Here is a 15,081-nt window from a genome sequence, read left to right on the forward strand (position 1 = left end):
TGTTGCAGCAACCAGGAGTCTGAGTGAGGTGTAAAGAAGCGGAGTCCCTCCATCTTATCCTGCTGGCAGCCAGGAGGCTCTGAATGGGAAGAGGTTGGGGAGAAACAGAGAGAAAGCTTCTTTAACCTTTTAACATCTGGAGGGTTGATTGTGGGTGGTGGTAGTCAGGATGTATTTATTGTCCATTTGTTAGATGAAAGGTGATTCAAAAGGGGTGTCCCTAAATCCTGCTTGAGAGTCTCTACCCATACAGGGATGTGAGTCCTTGCCCGTTCTCAACATGGGGGTGGAGGATTGGACTTCTTACTAGGATATTATAGGTTATAGATCTCACTCAGTCTGTTTTATATGGCTCAGTCTATCTAGTACACTTCATACTTCCAAAGCCCTGGAATAAATGTTTCATGAAAAAATAAATCAATAAAAATCAGGCTGAATAATTTAGTGTTTAGAGCAGGGAACAGTAGGCACTGTGAGTTTTGTTCCCATTTTTGCCACTGACGCAATGTGTGACTTTGGACAAGTCTGCCTCATCTTATATATAGTGGTGTCCCTTACAGTCTCATGAGCAGATACCTCAGTTATTTTCATGTATCAGATATCACCATATAATGGTAGGTAACTTAAAAAGTTAAATTTTATGTCCATAGCACTCATAGAAAGGGATATCTACTCATGGCTGTAAAACCCTTGGTGATTTATTGTTTGAAAAGCCCTGTATAAGTGCAAATAATTTAACGGATACCTGGGGAAGTTTCAACATTTCTGTGCCAGTTGATAGTTTATTTATTTTGTATAAGTTGCCTGCAAACTATGGGTTGGAGTCTGCGAACTAGAGTGCCCAGAACAGTGGGTTGGGGCCTGTTGGCAAACTTCAATGAAAGGACATTTTCCCATTTATTTAAATGGGGGGAAATACATCTCCCTTAATTCCTCCCCTACCCCCTTCCCCCATTCCAAATGGAGTGTGTACAGACAGACACAGGGATTGAGGAAGCTCTTCATAAAGACATGTTTTTAGGGTGGATGATACTTGTTTGTCTCTAAAATTCCTGAACACCATCTGCCTTTGAAATAAACAATTTTAAATAAAATCATTTCAGCGTGCATTTAAAAATATGCAGATAAACTTATTTATAAATATTTTTCCTATTCAAGGGTACTTTGCTATTTTTATTTAACTGGTTCACAGGGAAGATGGCAGTCTCCATGAAGTCAATGTATCTTTCCATTTTTATTAAAAACAGATTTAAAAAAATGATTTTACACATGCTAGTCAAGTTTCAGAATTACACAATCACTGAAGTTTTCCTTTTACAAAATGAAATAGATTGGAGAATGTGAACCAGGAAGTTCGGAGATATTTCATGTAGGAAATCCGTGTCAGACCAATTATCTTCCTTTGGCCTACCAACATCGGAGAAAACAGAAACAGCAGCTTAGAATTCTTAACTACCCTATCTATAATCAGTTTGTTCATTTCCCAAGAAAGCAAGCAACTACACCGGACCGTCGCTAGAACACGGGATTTGGGATCCATGCGCAGTACCACTTTAATGCAGGGACAGCGTTATAGCGGGGACCGCGTTAAAATTAATTGCAATTAAAGTATTTAAATTTGGGATCTATGACCGCGAGCGCGTTATATGCGAATTCACGTTATGTAGATGTACGTTCTAGCAAGGATCCGGTGTATTACTGCTGGGTCCTCAGTTTCAGCACCTCAGGTGTCAGTGTTTGAGTTAATTTGTAACAAGCTCTTAGGGTCTTACCAAAGCTCATTGAAGTCAGTGGGTGTCTTTCCTTTGACTTCAGTGGTCATAGGATCAGGTCCTTAATTGTCTAAAAGAGAAAATTTGCTGTCATTCTTAACTTGTGTTATGCTGGCCATCATAATAATTTTAGAAGATGCTGAAAAAGTTTTATCTGGACATCTAAAACTTGTGTAGACATTTTCCTACTTCTCATGAGTATAATATGCATCTTTGTTGACTTGCCTTAAATGTCAAGATAAGACTTCTGTCAAAGCACATACAACTAAACTGCCAAGAGGTAAGATCCAGTGTTTCTAGCAGGCAAAGTAGTGTAACAGTTGTACTTAAAGCTGAACTGCAAAGCCAAAAATTTGTCCCCTTCTCTTTATGGTGTTATCTGTGTTACTATTGCAAGCTGCACTTTTAGGCGCCCCCGCGCGCCCGCCCACCCCCCTTTAGTCCCTTTGATGACGGAATTAGAATGGTCAGTTTATTTGCTTTGTGTCATACATAAGCAAACTATTAGGTTTGGATTTTACAAAACTGCAGAGGAATGTTTAAATATTTCAAAATAAAAATCTGTTAATGCATTTAAAATTCGTATCATATTCTTTGTTCTAAACAAATCCTAAATTTCAAATCTAAACTAAATAACAAAACCCTTCAAACTTTTAGGTACGAAAGGGGAACATATATTAATCCTGACTTTTTTTTTTAAAGTGCTACTGAAAGCTATGTTCTCATCAAGATGACCACTTTAAAGAAAAAAAGGGAGAAACTGGAGAACATCTGCAGCTTTAGTAGATTTCAGTAGCATTTTCATCATGGTACTGTTAAAGGAAAACTCCAATGTAATAAGAGCAATTGCATCATGTAATTACAAAGAAGAAATCAAGTGTCTTGTATATAATAAAATAAAACACACACACAAAAATAACATCCTCTGTGTAGTGATCAGCTTTTGCTGTTAAAGTATTCTCTTATTTAATTAACTGCTGTCCAACATATTACCAATCATTGGTCTTTTCCTTCACACTTTCTTATTTCACAGTGCATCTTAAACAATGATCTCTTACGATCTATTTAAATAGCAGATTCGGGAAATCCAATTTGTTATCCTAGTTAGACATTTAGGTCATGTCTGTAGATACAGCGTTGCAGCAGCGCATATGGTGAAGATGCTCTATGCCGATGGGAGAGAGCTCTCCCATCGGCATAAAAAACCCACCTCCACAACATAGCACCGTGCACATGGATGCTTATGTCAGTGTAGCTTATGTCAATCAGGCAGTGGAATGTTCATACCCCTGAGTGACATAAGTTCTGCCGACATAGGCTATAGTGTAGACAAAGCCTTAAAAATATCTTGGATCCTCTCCTGCTGAATATGGCATTCTGAAACATATCTGGAAAGGTCACAGGTTCCATATCTGTGGGAGGCTATTATACTAAGCAGGAAAATTACCTTGCTCAGTTCTTTTTAAAAAAAAGAACAGTTCCACAGCTCAAAGCGGAGTAGTTTCACTTGGAGAGCTTATTTAAATAATTTTTATTTTGGAGAGTTTCCTGCTCCTGTTACAGAACCTCAAGGATTGCATTCAGGTAATTGTTTTTGTTGGAGTCATGAGGAAATATAGTATAAGCCCCAAAGGTGTGAAGACTTAAGCATATGTGTAACTTTGCACATGAGTATTCCCATGGGCTCTCTGCCCCCAAACTACTCCACAACTTGAATCAGTGGGGCTGTTCTCACTGTTTATATTGGTGAAACTATACCCAAGTGTTTCAGGTTGCTCGTGTACATGTGCCTAAGTCTTTGTGGATTCAGTGCTACTGTGATGAAAGTATTAAAAGAAGCAAAATGGATCTGGTGTTATCCCAGTATTCCAGAAAGGAGAAAACAATGTGTACAATTTAGTATTTGAGTCTTGCTAGTGTTTTCCCATTTGCTGAGAAAAAATCTGTTTCAAATATGTAGTTGACTGTAAACATCTTAGTAACAGTTTTAGAAAATTACATACCATACAAATAACATTTATTAGCTACATTCAAGTGAACCTAATTGGCAAGAACAAGATAATAGAAGGGAGAATCGGAAAGGAGGTGGAGAGAACAGGAAAGGATACCATATGCAATCCTCATGATACAGACTAACACCTTATTGCTGTAGAGTGTCTTTACTATATACTTCCAGGAATGAAGACCATATTTCTTCAAAGGAAGCCAAGCTCTGACTTACCAAGAGGAAAACTCTCAAGACTTACTAGGTCATTGAACTTGTACCAGACGCTAATAGGAAACTTCAGTTTTTCTGCTTTCCATTTCTTTGCAGTATGATTTTTTTTGTGATTTGTGTGGGTTTGAGAAGTAGATAAGTCCCTCAGTTCTCTGTTATATCCAGGAATAAATAACAAAGGATCACATGATAAACTGAAGATCAAATTCAAATTAAACTAGATAAATATTGCCGGAAACCTTTATCTAATAACCACATAGCATATATCTGTGGCCTGGTCTACAACTACAAAGTTAAGTCAACATAAGTTGCTTTGCGTCAACCCTATTTGTGTATGTGTCTACGGACTACATTCAAATTTGTCTCCGGCCGACATAAGTGCCCCGTTACAGCAACACAGTAAAACCACCTCCCCCTACGGCATTGAGTCCCGGTCGACCTACTGAGTTTGATGTAGTGCGAGTGTAGACAGTGTGTGACCTGTGTTGATCCTAACAGTCTTCCAACAGCTGTCCCACAATGCCCTGTTCCCTGCTGCAGTAGCCACTTCAGTCACAATTCTGAACTCGACTGCCAGGGTCACAGACTGGAAGCCACCCCCACACCCTATTTAAAAACACCCTTTGAAGTGTCTTTTCCTGATTGCCCAGCATGATGAGCACACCTAATAACTCTCCTTTGAGTGTGCAACTGCCCAACCGACAGGGCCAGGAATTCCAGCAGGAAAAGGAGAGGGAAATGCACTAAGACATAATGGGGTTTCTGAGGCAGCAAACATAAATGCCACAGAGCCGATGCTGGTTGACATACAGGTCCAGCAATCCTGGACTCCCCACCCTTTGCAGTTGTTTGAGAATTGCCTGGTACCGGCTCCCTGCCTTCCCCAACATTCCATCTGGTCTCATGGGCCACCTATTTACCCCTACTATTCCATGCCAAGGGACAGCAAGGAAAACCACAGCTTCGCATATGCTGACCTATGAGAGCCATGGTTGGTGTATGTGTAGCCACAATTTTAATTACATTGCTATTTTTTTGCACATTATTTTTTCTGAACTGTTTTTACTACTCCAATACATTTCAATTTTTTTTCCAAATAAAATGTTCTTTATTAGTTCACAATACATAGTGCAGAATACATAGTGGTTCTCTAAGCACCCAGTACTTGAGCTCTTCTAATGGCCCACTTGTCTGCCTGTCCAAACTTGTCTGCCTGTCCAGACAGTCTCTCCACTTCTGCCCTCCACTCTGAGTGTAGATTTTCCCCTTTACCTCACAGTTACTATGCAAGACACAACAGGCAGTTCTAACCATTGGGATATTTTTCTCACTGAGATCCAATTTAGTGAGTGAACACCACTCGTGTACCTTTAATCTATCAAAAGCACATCAAACTGTCATTCTGCACCTGCTGAGTTGGTAGTTGAATCTTTCCTTGATGCTCTTCAAGGTGGCCTATGTATGACTACATGTGGGTACTTCTGGAGGGTAGGCACAATGGTTGAATTTAGTAGTAAAAGCTTTAATCTCTGTCCTGTAAGATCAGAGAGGGTGAACATGTGGCTTACCCAGAGGCTCATCCCTTATGTCATTGGACATCTGCAGTGGCATTTGGCAATCTAATTTAGAAACTCTTTACTTTCAGAGAGATTATAGAGATCTGAACCTTGCTGCTTTTCCCAATCTTTTCTGCCTACATGGCCAATAAAGATTACATTTCACATTATTAACTTCTGTGACAGAGGCTCATTGGTGACAACTGGCAGAAGGGTTCAGTTTTTTCCACAGGCTACTCCTCTCTCAGACCTGATAAACTCACTGGACCTAATACATCACTTTTATGGTATTTCTCAATGAAGGGTGAGGTCTGTACTGCACGTTTGTAACTTACCAGTACTCATAATCATTATGAGAAGTGTGTATGGATAATATTTAAGGATTAATATAACTATATTGAAAAATATTCCGTTATGGTCTTGGAGTAAAAGTTAGTCCCCAGGTAACCATTGTCTTGATGATGACCCATTCATGTGGGAGGGAGTTGTCACCACACCCTGGGTAGCCAATTATGTGACATGTTCGATTGCCCACCCTTACCCCATCCAAGAATAGTCACTGGAAAACTACCAAAGACAACTGCAAACAATCACTTGAAGGTAAGGAGCATTGTAACAGACAAGTGCTCGCCCTGCCTGTGAATAAAGACAAAAAAACTTGATTCAGTATATGTGGGGGTGGAGAAAGACCCTCTGCATCCATTCACTGAGGAGAAAACTTGTTGAAAGGGGGTGTATTTCATGAAAGATTAGATCTGCAAGAGAATGAACTTTGGGATGGGGGGAGAAAACTACTTTATTTGATAGGAAAGTAACTTAATTGTAGGCCCTAGTTTGTATTGTATGAATTTATTTTATATTGTAACCATCTGTTTTCATAACACTTTCTTGTTTTTAGTGGAACCTCTATTCTTTTTCACTTAAATCTTTTTTATTATGAGTGCTCACAAGAGCTGTGTGTTACAGAGGAGTGGTGATTTAAGGTAAAACTGGTAAACTGGGCTACATTATTCCTGTGGGAGCAGAAGACCTGTCATTTCTATGAGCTGCCAGTGTCAGGGGCTGGTTATCACACGGGAATGCTTCAAGGGGGCTCAGGAACTGGGGTGCACCACTTGTTAACCTGCAAGGTGAAGTGAGGGCTGGCATAGCCTGGAGGAGGTAAGGAGCTAACCCGGAGCTGCCACAGGCAAGACTCACTCCTGCTGTAACAAGGTGACTCTCAGCTCTGGGTACCCCAAGAACCATCACAACCACCCTTCTCCCCATTTGTCCATCTAGAATATTTGTGTTATGCTATATCCCCTTGTGAAGAGGCATTATGCCAAAGTTGATTGAACACTTGTAAGACATGTTTTTTTAATAAAAAAGGTAATCTGTTTTAAAGGAGTTGAATAGGTCTGATATGGCTTCCATAATGTAGAGTCTGAACGAATATCAGTTGTTATACAGGAACATTATCTTCAAATATGAATCACTTACATTGTGATAAGTATTTAGATAAACTACTTAGCCTGAGTATGGGTACAGTATGAAGATGTTTTTTAATTTTGATGAAGTGCCACTGATTCCTATTGTAAGGTTAATAAAATTGCCAAGGACATGAAATATTAGCTTTTACTGCTAGAAAAACTATATTGCTTAATGATAGGTAACAGAGTAGCAGCCGTGTTAGTCTGTATTCGCAAAAAGAAAAGGAGTACTTGTGGCACCTTAGAGACTAACGAATTTATTTGAGCATAAGCTTTCATGAGCTACAGCTCACTTCATCTCTAAGGTGCCACAAGTACTCCTTTTCTATATTGCTTAAAGCAATAATATCCAATATGTTGGTACAAATGACTGATATTCTTAACATTACAATGGTATGTTAATGGACATAGCCCATTTTTTTTGAAGCCCAAAACTGTCTACACAGACATTTCAATATCTGAAATTATAGTGCTTTAGCTTTTTGTTTTAACATTGCATAACATTTGTGAATTAAATTACTGACTTTGTTGTTCTTCTACAGAGGTGTTATGAACATAAACAGTACAGAAATGGGCTGAAGTTTTGTAAACAGATCCTTTCTAACCCAAAGTTTGCAGAACATGGAGGTGAGGCTTCAGATGGCATATTTTAAAACTACCATAGCCTGCTTATCATATGCTTTAAGACAAGTAATACATATTTTAAGAGATTTTCCATAAAACTTCATAAGTCTTTCAGCATCTTTTTGTTCATCCTTTTGGATAAGTAATTTTAAGGGGAAACCGATGAAGTACAAAGTGTAACTTTTGGAAACCCTGCATCATAATGTGATACTTTATTGCTGATGTAACATTTTTAAAATCTGTCCTTAATCTTTTTATTTTTTCTCTGTCTCATATCTGAACAAGCAGTACAGTATTTGGGGAAGGGGTTGGGTCGAACAACACACACAAATTGCGGTTAGAATTATCTTCATCTTCCAGTGAGAGGGACACAGTTTGGAAGAGAAAAAAGGGTTTTTTGCCACCCAACTTTTTTTTTTCTTCTTCACTCTTTCGGTTGAACCTCTTTCAAGTACTCAAAGGAATTGCCTTTTTACCTGTTAAACTGGCATGACTGTCCTTTTCTGGAATCCACTTTAAATGACTCCCTTTTCTGTTAAAGAATGGACTATTTAAACAGACATGGCACTCCTTTCCAATAGAGAGAGACTATGTCTGCCTACCAGTGTATACAGGGAAAACCAATGTGCTCTAAAGTAGAATACTGGTTCCTTTAACTGATTGTTTGAGCCTCATCTGCTAACTGAATAAGCTATAATGTAATCTTTTGGACCTGAAAATAGAATAATTGGAATCTTTGTGCTACTAACTTTCCTGAGTCTAAAGTCTTATGTATGAATATTTATATGCATTAAGTTATTAGTTTATATCAGGGGTGGGGAACCTACGGGCCAGATTTGGGTCTCTGCTTCATTTCATCCAGCCCGTGGCAAGTCACTGCACTGTGGGCTGGAAGCCTCCTCTCCCCCCTGTACGTTAAAAGTCCGGTCGGCTCCCAGAAGCAACCGACATGTCCCTGTAGCCCCTAGAAGCAGAGGAGATAACGGAAGCTCTGCGCGCTTCCCCCAGTACTGGCTCCGCAGCTCTCTTTGGTCGGGAACCGTGGCCAATGGAGCTGTGGGGGTGGCGCCTGCAGACGCGGGCAGCATACACCATATATATACGCCAAGGGGACGGATATAGCAGCCCCTTTGGGGAGCAGCGCGGAGCCAGGGTAGGCAGAGAGCATTTACTAGATAAACCCCCAGCCCTGAGCCCGTCTCACACCCAAACTCCATTCCAAAGCCCACACCCCGAACCTCCTCCCAGCCCTGAGCCCCCTCCTGCACCCCAGAGCCCACCCCCATCCCAGAGCCCACTCGCTCAGCTGGAGCCCTCCCTCCCTCCCACATCCCAGCCCAGAGCCCCTTCCCACACCCTGAACCCCCTTTTCTGGTCCCACCTGGGAGCCTAGAGGAAGCCCCGAGTCTCCGCACCACCCCGTGGGGCTGTGTGGCCTGCAACTGATTTTTTTCTGTGGGTCAGTGTCCCCGATAGAAAAAAGGTTCCCCACCCCTGATTTATATAATGTCTCTTGTGTTTAATAAAATAATAGATTGGTGTCAATTGAATCCTAATGTTTTTTAGAAACTCTGGCAATGAAAGGACTAACGCTGAACTGTCTAGGGAAGAAAGAGGAAGCATATGAACTAGTGCGTAGAGGTTTACGGAATGATTTAAAGAGTCATGTCTGTATCCTTTTTGAATATACCTTCCATTTGTGAATGCAGAGAAGGCTGTTGTTAGAGTAACTGATTATTTTATAGAATGTGAACAAGAGCTAACATCTATCACTGTTCCAAAACTGAAAGTGTACAACTGGTACTTTTAATATGCATATACATATACAAGTACATTTTGTTTAAACTTTTCTTGAACAATTTCATACCTAAATTTTGTGTCAAAGCTATCCTTCAAAGCACAAGCAATTAAATACACATTCTTGCTTTTGTGGGAAGAATTATAGTTGTTGAATCAAAATCATGCTGTTCTTTTCCATTGTATTTGCAAGTGTAAACTTTTTCCTTCAGAATTGCTTGCTATGGCCCTGATTTAAGCATGTACTTGAGCATGTGCCTAACTTTAAGCACACGATTATCCTATTGATGTCAGTGGGACTAATGACATACTTGAAGCTTAAATACATACTTAAGTGTGTCCCTGAGTTGGGGCCTGTATTAGGCAAGTTAAAAAATGCAGGTAATACAAGTTGATAGTCCTGTCAAACAGTAGGAAAATGAATTGCGATAATGTCCGTCCATCTCTCTCCTTTCCACCCCACACCGTGTTCCTGTAATATCAATTGGTGAAAAGCTTTATATCATCAGTTTGAATGTTCTGGTGGTGTTACTGTCTGTTACAAAGCTGGATTGATTATTTATTAATTATTATTTTATTTTATTTTACCTAGTAGGCACGCTCTTTGTGCCTTTCTGGATTGATTTTCTTCACCCTCAAATGCAGTAGTACCCTTAACAAAGTTTTCCAGGCTGGCATGTCTATGGTCTTCTCCAGAGGTCAGACAAGAAGTATGATGAAGCTATCAAATGTTACAGAAATGCACTGAAATGGGATAAAGACAATCTTCAAATCTTGAGAGATCTCTCTCTGCTACAGATTCAAATGAGGGATCTTGAGGGTTACAGGGTAAGTAGAGTATTTATGTTATTGGTTTCCAGGGACACAGAGCAAAGGGTTAGTGCAATAATTAGTAACTTGCATACGGTTTCCTCGGGTTAAAGACCATAGGAATCAAAACATTAAACCCTTATATGCTTAACACTTAGACATTCATACTCAGATATGCAGAAGACTACTTTTTAATAACTTTCATATAAAGAAAATAATTTGCTAGGTTATCTTTCTATTAAAGTAGAATTGTTCACTGGTGGACACTTTGAGTGTTGTCTAGTCTATAAGTGTCCCAGGTGTTGATAGGGCTTTTACCACTTTCTTTTGAAGACTGTTCTGCTGCCTAACAAAGTTTACTATCAGGAAAACTGTCCTGATATTCAACCAAAGTGTTTTCCTTTCATAACTTTCTCCCATATACTCATATAAGCCTCTATCTATTCCTCTCATTCCTTGGTTTTAGATTTTCAGTTGTTCATAGACTGTTACCCTGTTTCTCCTGTTGATTATCCTGTAGCCAAACTGAACATATTTTAGTTTTCAACCTTCTGTTTTCCTTTTAAGCCAGTTTCTTCAGCCCCTGACTAAATGTGTTGCTGTTCTCTGAATTCATGTCAGTTTGTCAATAGTTTTCTGGTAAAATGTTGCTTAGAACTGAACATGCTATTCTAGGTACGGTCGCACTATGGTGTTTTGTTTCTGTGGACAAGGACTACAAGCACTGCTCTCACATCTCTGCAAATGCATCCCCAAATTGAATTGCCCTTTTTTGCTGTCCTGTTGCATTGTAAACTCATGTCTGATTTGCTGTAATTAAGAATTACTAGTTTTTTTATCTCCCCATGTGTGTTGAAGGTGGAATATTTTCCAGCAAACATATGTGCTCATATGTTTCAAGTTGAATCTCATATGCTGTTCATGTTTCTAATTTCTCCAAGTCCCTTTGTATTTAATCTGTCTTGACTGAAGCTCAAAACTCATCACAATTTTGAATCTGTGAATGTCATCATGCAGTTTTCTACTGCTAGGTCATTTAATATAAAGGTTAATTAAGAGTGGACATAATGCAGCTCCTCCCAATTTTATGCATTACTGTTTATTATTACTCTTAGCTGTTCTTCATGATCCCTTTCTGTTTATTGCTCATGCTTGTTACCCTCTATGTGTATAGTGACTTTTTAAAAATATTTTTAAATTACTTGCTGTTCCGGAAATCTGAGTCAAAAAAATTCATGACTCCCTGAAGAGTCATACAGCTAGGTTCAGAAACTAATTAAAGGCCATTTGTAGATGCAACTGTAATCACCATAAAGATGGATGCCATTTACACGCAAACACTTTTATGTTGAGTTGGGTAGAATCTCTGATTGAATACATACAGGCTCCTTGATAAATCTGAAGTGTCATTACAACAAGAACTTTTCCCTAGGTCCCAAACTGAAACATCCTGAATGATGCTTTTTATTTAGTAGTTTTAGGATAGAGAAGAACATGCCTTGATACCTACATTAATGTTAGCCTGGCTCATGAGGACCACTTAGTTGGAAATAGGACCTCTTTAGTACTGTTATAGTTAAATGTTATCTTTTTTCACTTTATCAAAGTTCAAGCTTTTTAATTTGGCACAATTGCTATTTTTTCCTTTGTACTGTGTCAAGTAGTCTTACTAAAATATATTGAAATGTTAAAGCTACAGTATTTTATGGAGAACTTTAGCGTCCATGAGAACAGGAAAATTAGTAGTTATAACTGTGTTACAGGAAACCAGGTACCAGTTACTTCAGCTCCGACCTGCACAGCGAGCCTCGTGGATTGGTTATGCTATTGCTTATCATCTGCTGGAAGATTATGAAATGGCAGCAAAGATTTTAGAGGAATTTAGGAAGACTCAACAGGTATAAAAAAAGAAAACATGGAATTCTTCGTTTTGATTAGTTGTGAGCCAAAAAAAGTAATTGTCTTTCAAACACATAAACAATTTAATAACATTTAGATTTTTAAAACCAAATGAATTCAGTTTATCTTAAGTTTAAGTTTATGCTACAAGGGTGAACACTCATCTGCCTTGTTTACATTCAGACGTCTCCTGATAAAGTGGACTATGAGTACAGTGAGCTGCTGTTGTATCAGAATCAAGTCCTCCGAGAAGCAGGACTCTACAAAGAAGCCTTGGAACACCTTGGTACCTATGAAAAGCAGATCTGTGATAAACTGGCTGTTGAAGAAACTAAAGGTATTTTGCCTCTTCAGGATGCTGTCACTCTTTGTGCTTATACATATCTGCATTATGGAATCTTGTGTGTGGTTCCTGTATATGCTGTTTGAGAAACGAGCTATTTTTATATGACTGAATTATGAAGCATACCAGACAGGCCCGTTTAGGTCTACAAGAGTTAGCATTGGGTCTACTGTTTTCACTGGACTTTCTAATGTTCTTGGCAGAATTTAGCTCTCTTCTGGTGAGATACTACTTCCTGGTCCTGTCATGTTGGTGGGTGGGCCAGAGGTGTCTCTCCATGGCTTAAGATTATCTAAGGTGGCTGCTATGTGAAGACCCATAGCCCAAGTTAACATTTCTGTAGTAAGCACTAGCTTGTGCTGTGAAAGTTGCTGGAAGAGAGGAGAGGGGTAAGACTTTGCTCTTTTCTTCCTTTCTGTAGAGCAAAATTTCACTAAGTTATTGAGACTTTCCTCTAAACATGATTCCTTCTTAATTACCAGATCACCTCTGATGAATTCAGTCAAGTGTGCTTACTTGAATGGGTGTGTGAGGGGGAGGTGTCATCAGTTACGTGATGTCTAGTTACTTTTAAGTGTGTGTGTGTGTGTGTGTGTGTGTGTAAAATTACTTTTACTGTTTTTTAGCACTGCTAAGTCAATGCAGCTCTGAAATAGGTGGATTGTGTTCTGGCTGTAGCATCAACAGAAATGCTGGTTACACCTGCTGGTCCAAATTCTATCTTTGTTATCACTATGCCATCCCATTGCCAGCTGTCAGTGAGGGAAGAACTTGCCTGCAGAATCTCTCAGTACAACTCACAAGTTAGACAAATAGCTGATGTACAAATCTGAAAAGATGGTTTTTCACACTCAGACTTTGTAAACTTTTCCTTTTACTTGCAAACTGAGCATATTTGATTTTGATGTCAAGAAACTATAAACATGGAATACCACGTACCATTTTTAATTACTTTCCATAGTAGAACTGTACTTAGTTCTTCAAAAATTTTAATCAAGATACATCTAATTTTTGTTCCTCGCTCTTAATGAAGTAACTCCTTCTACCTATATAAGTCTTCAACTAAAAAGCTTAATGAGTTGTTGGCTGTGAACATGAAAAATTGTTAAACCTCAAAATTGAAGTTCTTGTCAGTCATACCATTGATATTCATGTCTAGGAAACGTAGATTAACAAAGAATTGAGGAATGTCTAACAGTCAAATTAGCACTACAGATGTTTAGCTGTTGCATTCTTCCTCACACTCAGTGTATAACTTTATGAATTTTAAACAGGAGAACTTCTGTTACAACTCTGCAGGCTGGAAGAAGCAGCTGAGGTGTATAGAGGATTGCAAGAAAGGAATCCTGAAAACTGGGCTTACTACAAAGGCTTAGAAAAGGCACTTAAACCAGGTAATGATTTTACAGCTTGTAATAATAGAGTATCAAGAATCTGTTTTTGCTCAGTTGTCATTTACTTATGCATTGAAAACATGCATTAAGTACGTTCTTAAAGGGACACATATATTTGACAACTTCTAGTCTAGTTTTTGATATGTAGTAGGGATTTTTTATGTTTTTGTTACTAACATTATCTTGAAAAACTTGCATGACTTTTTGTCCTAATGTCCTGTTTGTCTTCATTGGGTAAAAGATAGATAAATAAAAAATGGCAGATTGTAAGAGCTGTAGTCCTTCTGTTTGTATGAATGGTAGAAATAGAAGACAAAGTCCTTTTTTTAGAAGGGACACTATCAATTAAATTTTTTTCTCTGATCTCATTTATGGTAATCTTGTGTTTACAGTCAATATAATTTTCAGGCAGAAGTATGATTTCTTTGTTTATTTACTTTGTGCCTTTGACAGCACTTCAAATACAGTCAGTTTAATTGCTCCATCTGTATAGTTGGTTTTCCTCTGTGTGGGTCATTCACCCAGCAATGGAGGATAGAAACCTTTTTTTAAAAGGGGAAAATGCAATCAACAAACTTGCAGGGGGACTCATAACCGTTGTACCTGAAACTACTTTTTAATGACCTTTCAAAATGGACTACATTGCAAATTAACTATGTTACTTAAAGTATACAGCTACTACTTGCTATGCATTCTGGGGAGGGTGTAATTTAATTACCAGAAAAGATTCTTTTTAGTAGTTCCAAATTTTGTTTTGTTGTAGCCAATATGCTTGAGAGGCTGAAAATCTATGAAGAGGCCTGGACTAAGTACCCAAGGGGACTAGTTCCAAGAAGACTGCCACTAAACTTTTTATCTGGTATGTGCATTTTTGGCAAGCAAATAAAAATAATTTCACTTTTTTATTTCTTTTGCTAAAACTTCCTATTTAACAATATAAAAAGTTAAAATCGCAAAGTAATATTTGGTAAAAACAAAATCAACAGATCTTTTTCCCCCAAAGGTGAAAAGTTTAAGGAATGTTTGGACAAGTTTCTAAGGATGAATTTCAGCAAAGGCTGTCCACCTGTTTTTAATACTTTGAGATCATTGTACAAAGATAAAGAAAAGGTAAATGAATCTTTCCAACAATTTGGGTTTATTTTTATACACTAAAGGAATAAAAGCAACTTTATATTAAGTTGGAGCCTACTTTG

General features: G+C 38.5%; 1 protein-coding gene across 1 annotated transcript in view; it reads left to right on the forward strand.

Moving 5' to 3' along the window:
• Positions 1-15,081, forward strand: part of NAA15 (N-alpha-acetyltransferase 15, NatA auxiliary subunit) — a 66,139-nt gene that overhangs the window by 12,372 nt on the left and 38,686 nt on the right. The window contains exons 2-9 of the mRNA XM_084625818.1: positions 7,561-7,645; positions 9,209-9,313; positions 10,110-10,267; positions 12,013-12,147; positions 12,332-12,485; positions 13,766-13,885; positions 14,649-14,744; positions 14,889-14,995. Coding sequence (XP_084481944.1) covers positions 7,561-7,645; positions 9,209-9,313; positions 10,110-10,267; positions 12,013-12,147; positions 12,332-12,485; positions 13,766-13,885; positions 14,649-14,744; positions 14,889-14,995 — 960 coding nt within the window. The remainder of the gene's footprint in view (positions 1-7,560; positions 7,646-9,208; positions 9,314-10,109; positions 10,268-12,012; positions 12,148-12,331; positions 12,486-13,765; positions 13,886-14,648; positions 14,745-14,888; positions 14,996-15,081) is intronic.

This window comes from Lepidochelys olivacea (genome assembly GCF_965140295.1).
Source record: "Lepidochelys olivacea isolate rLepOli2 genome assembly, chromosome: 4".
NCBI classification, from domain to species: domain Eukaryota; kingdom Metazoa; phylum Chordata; order Testudines; family Cheloniidae; genus Lepidochelys; species Lepidochelys olivacea.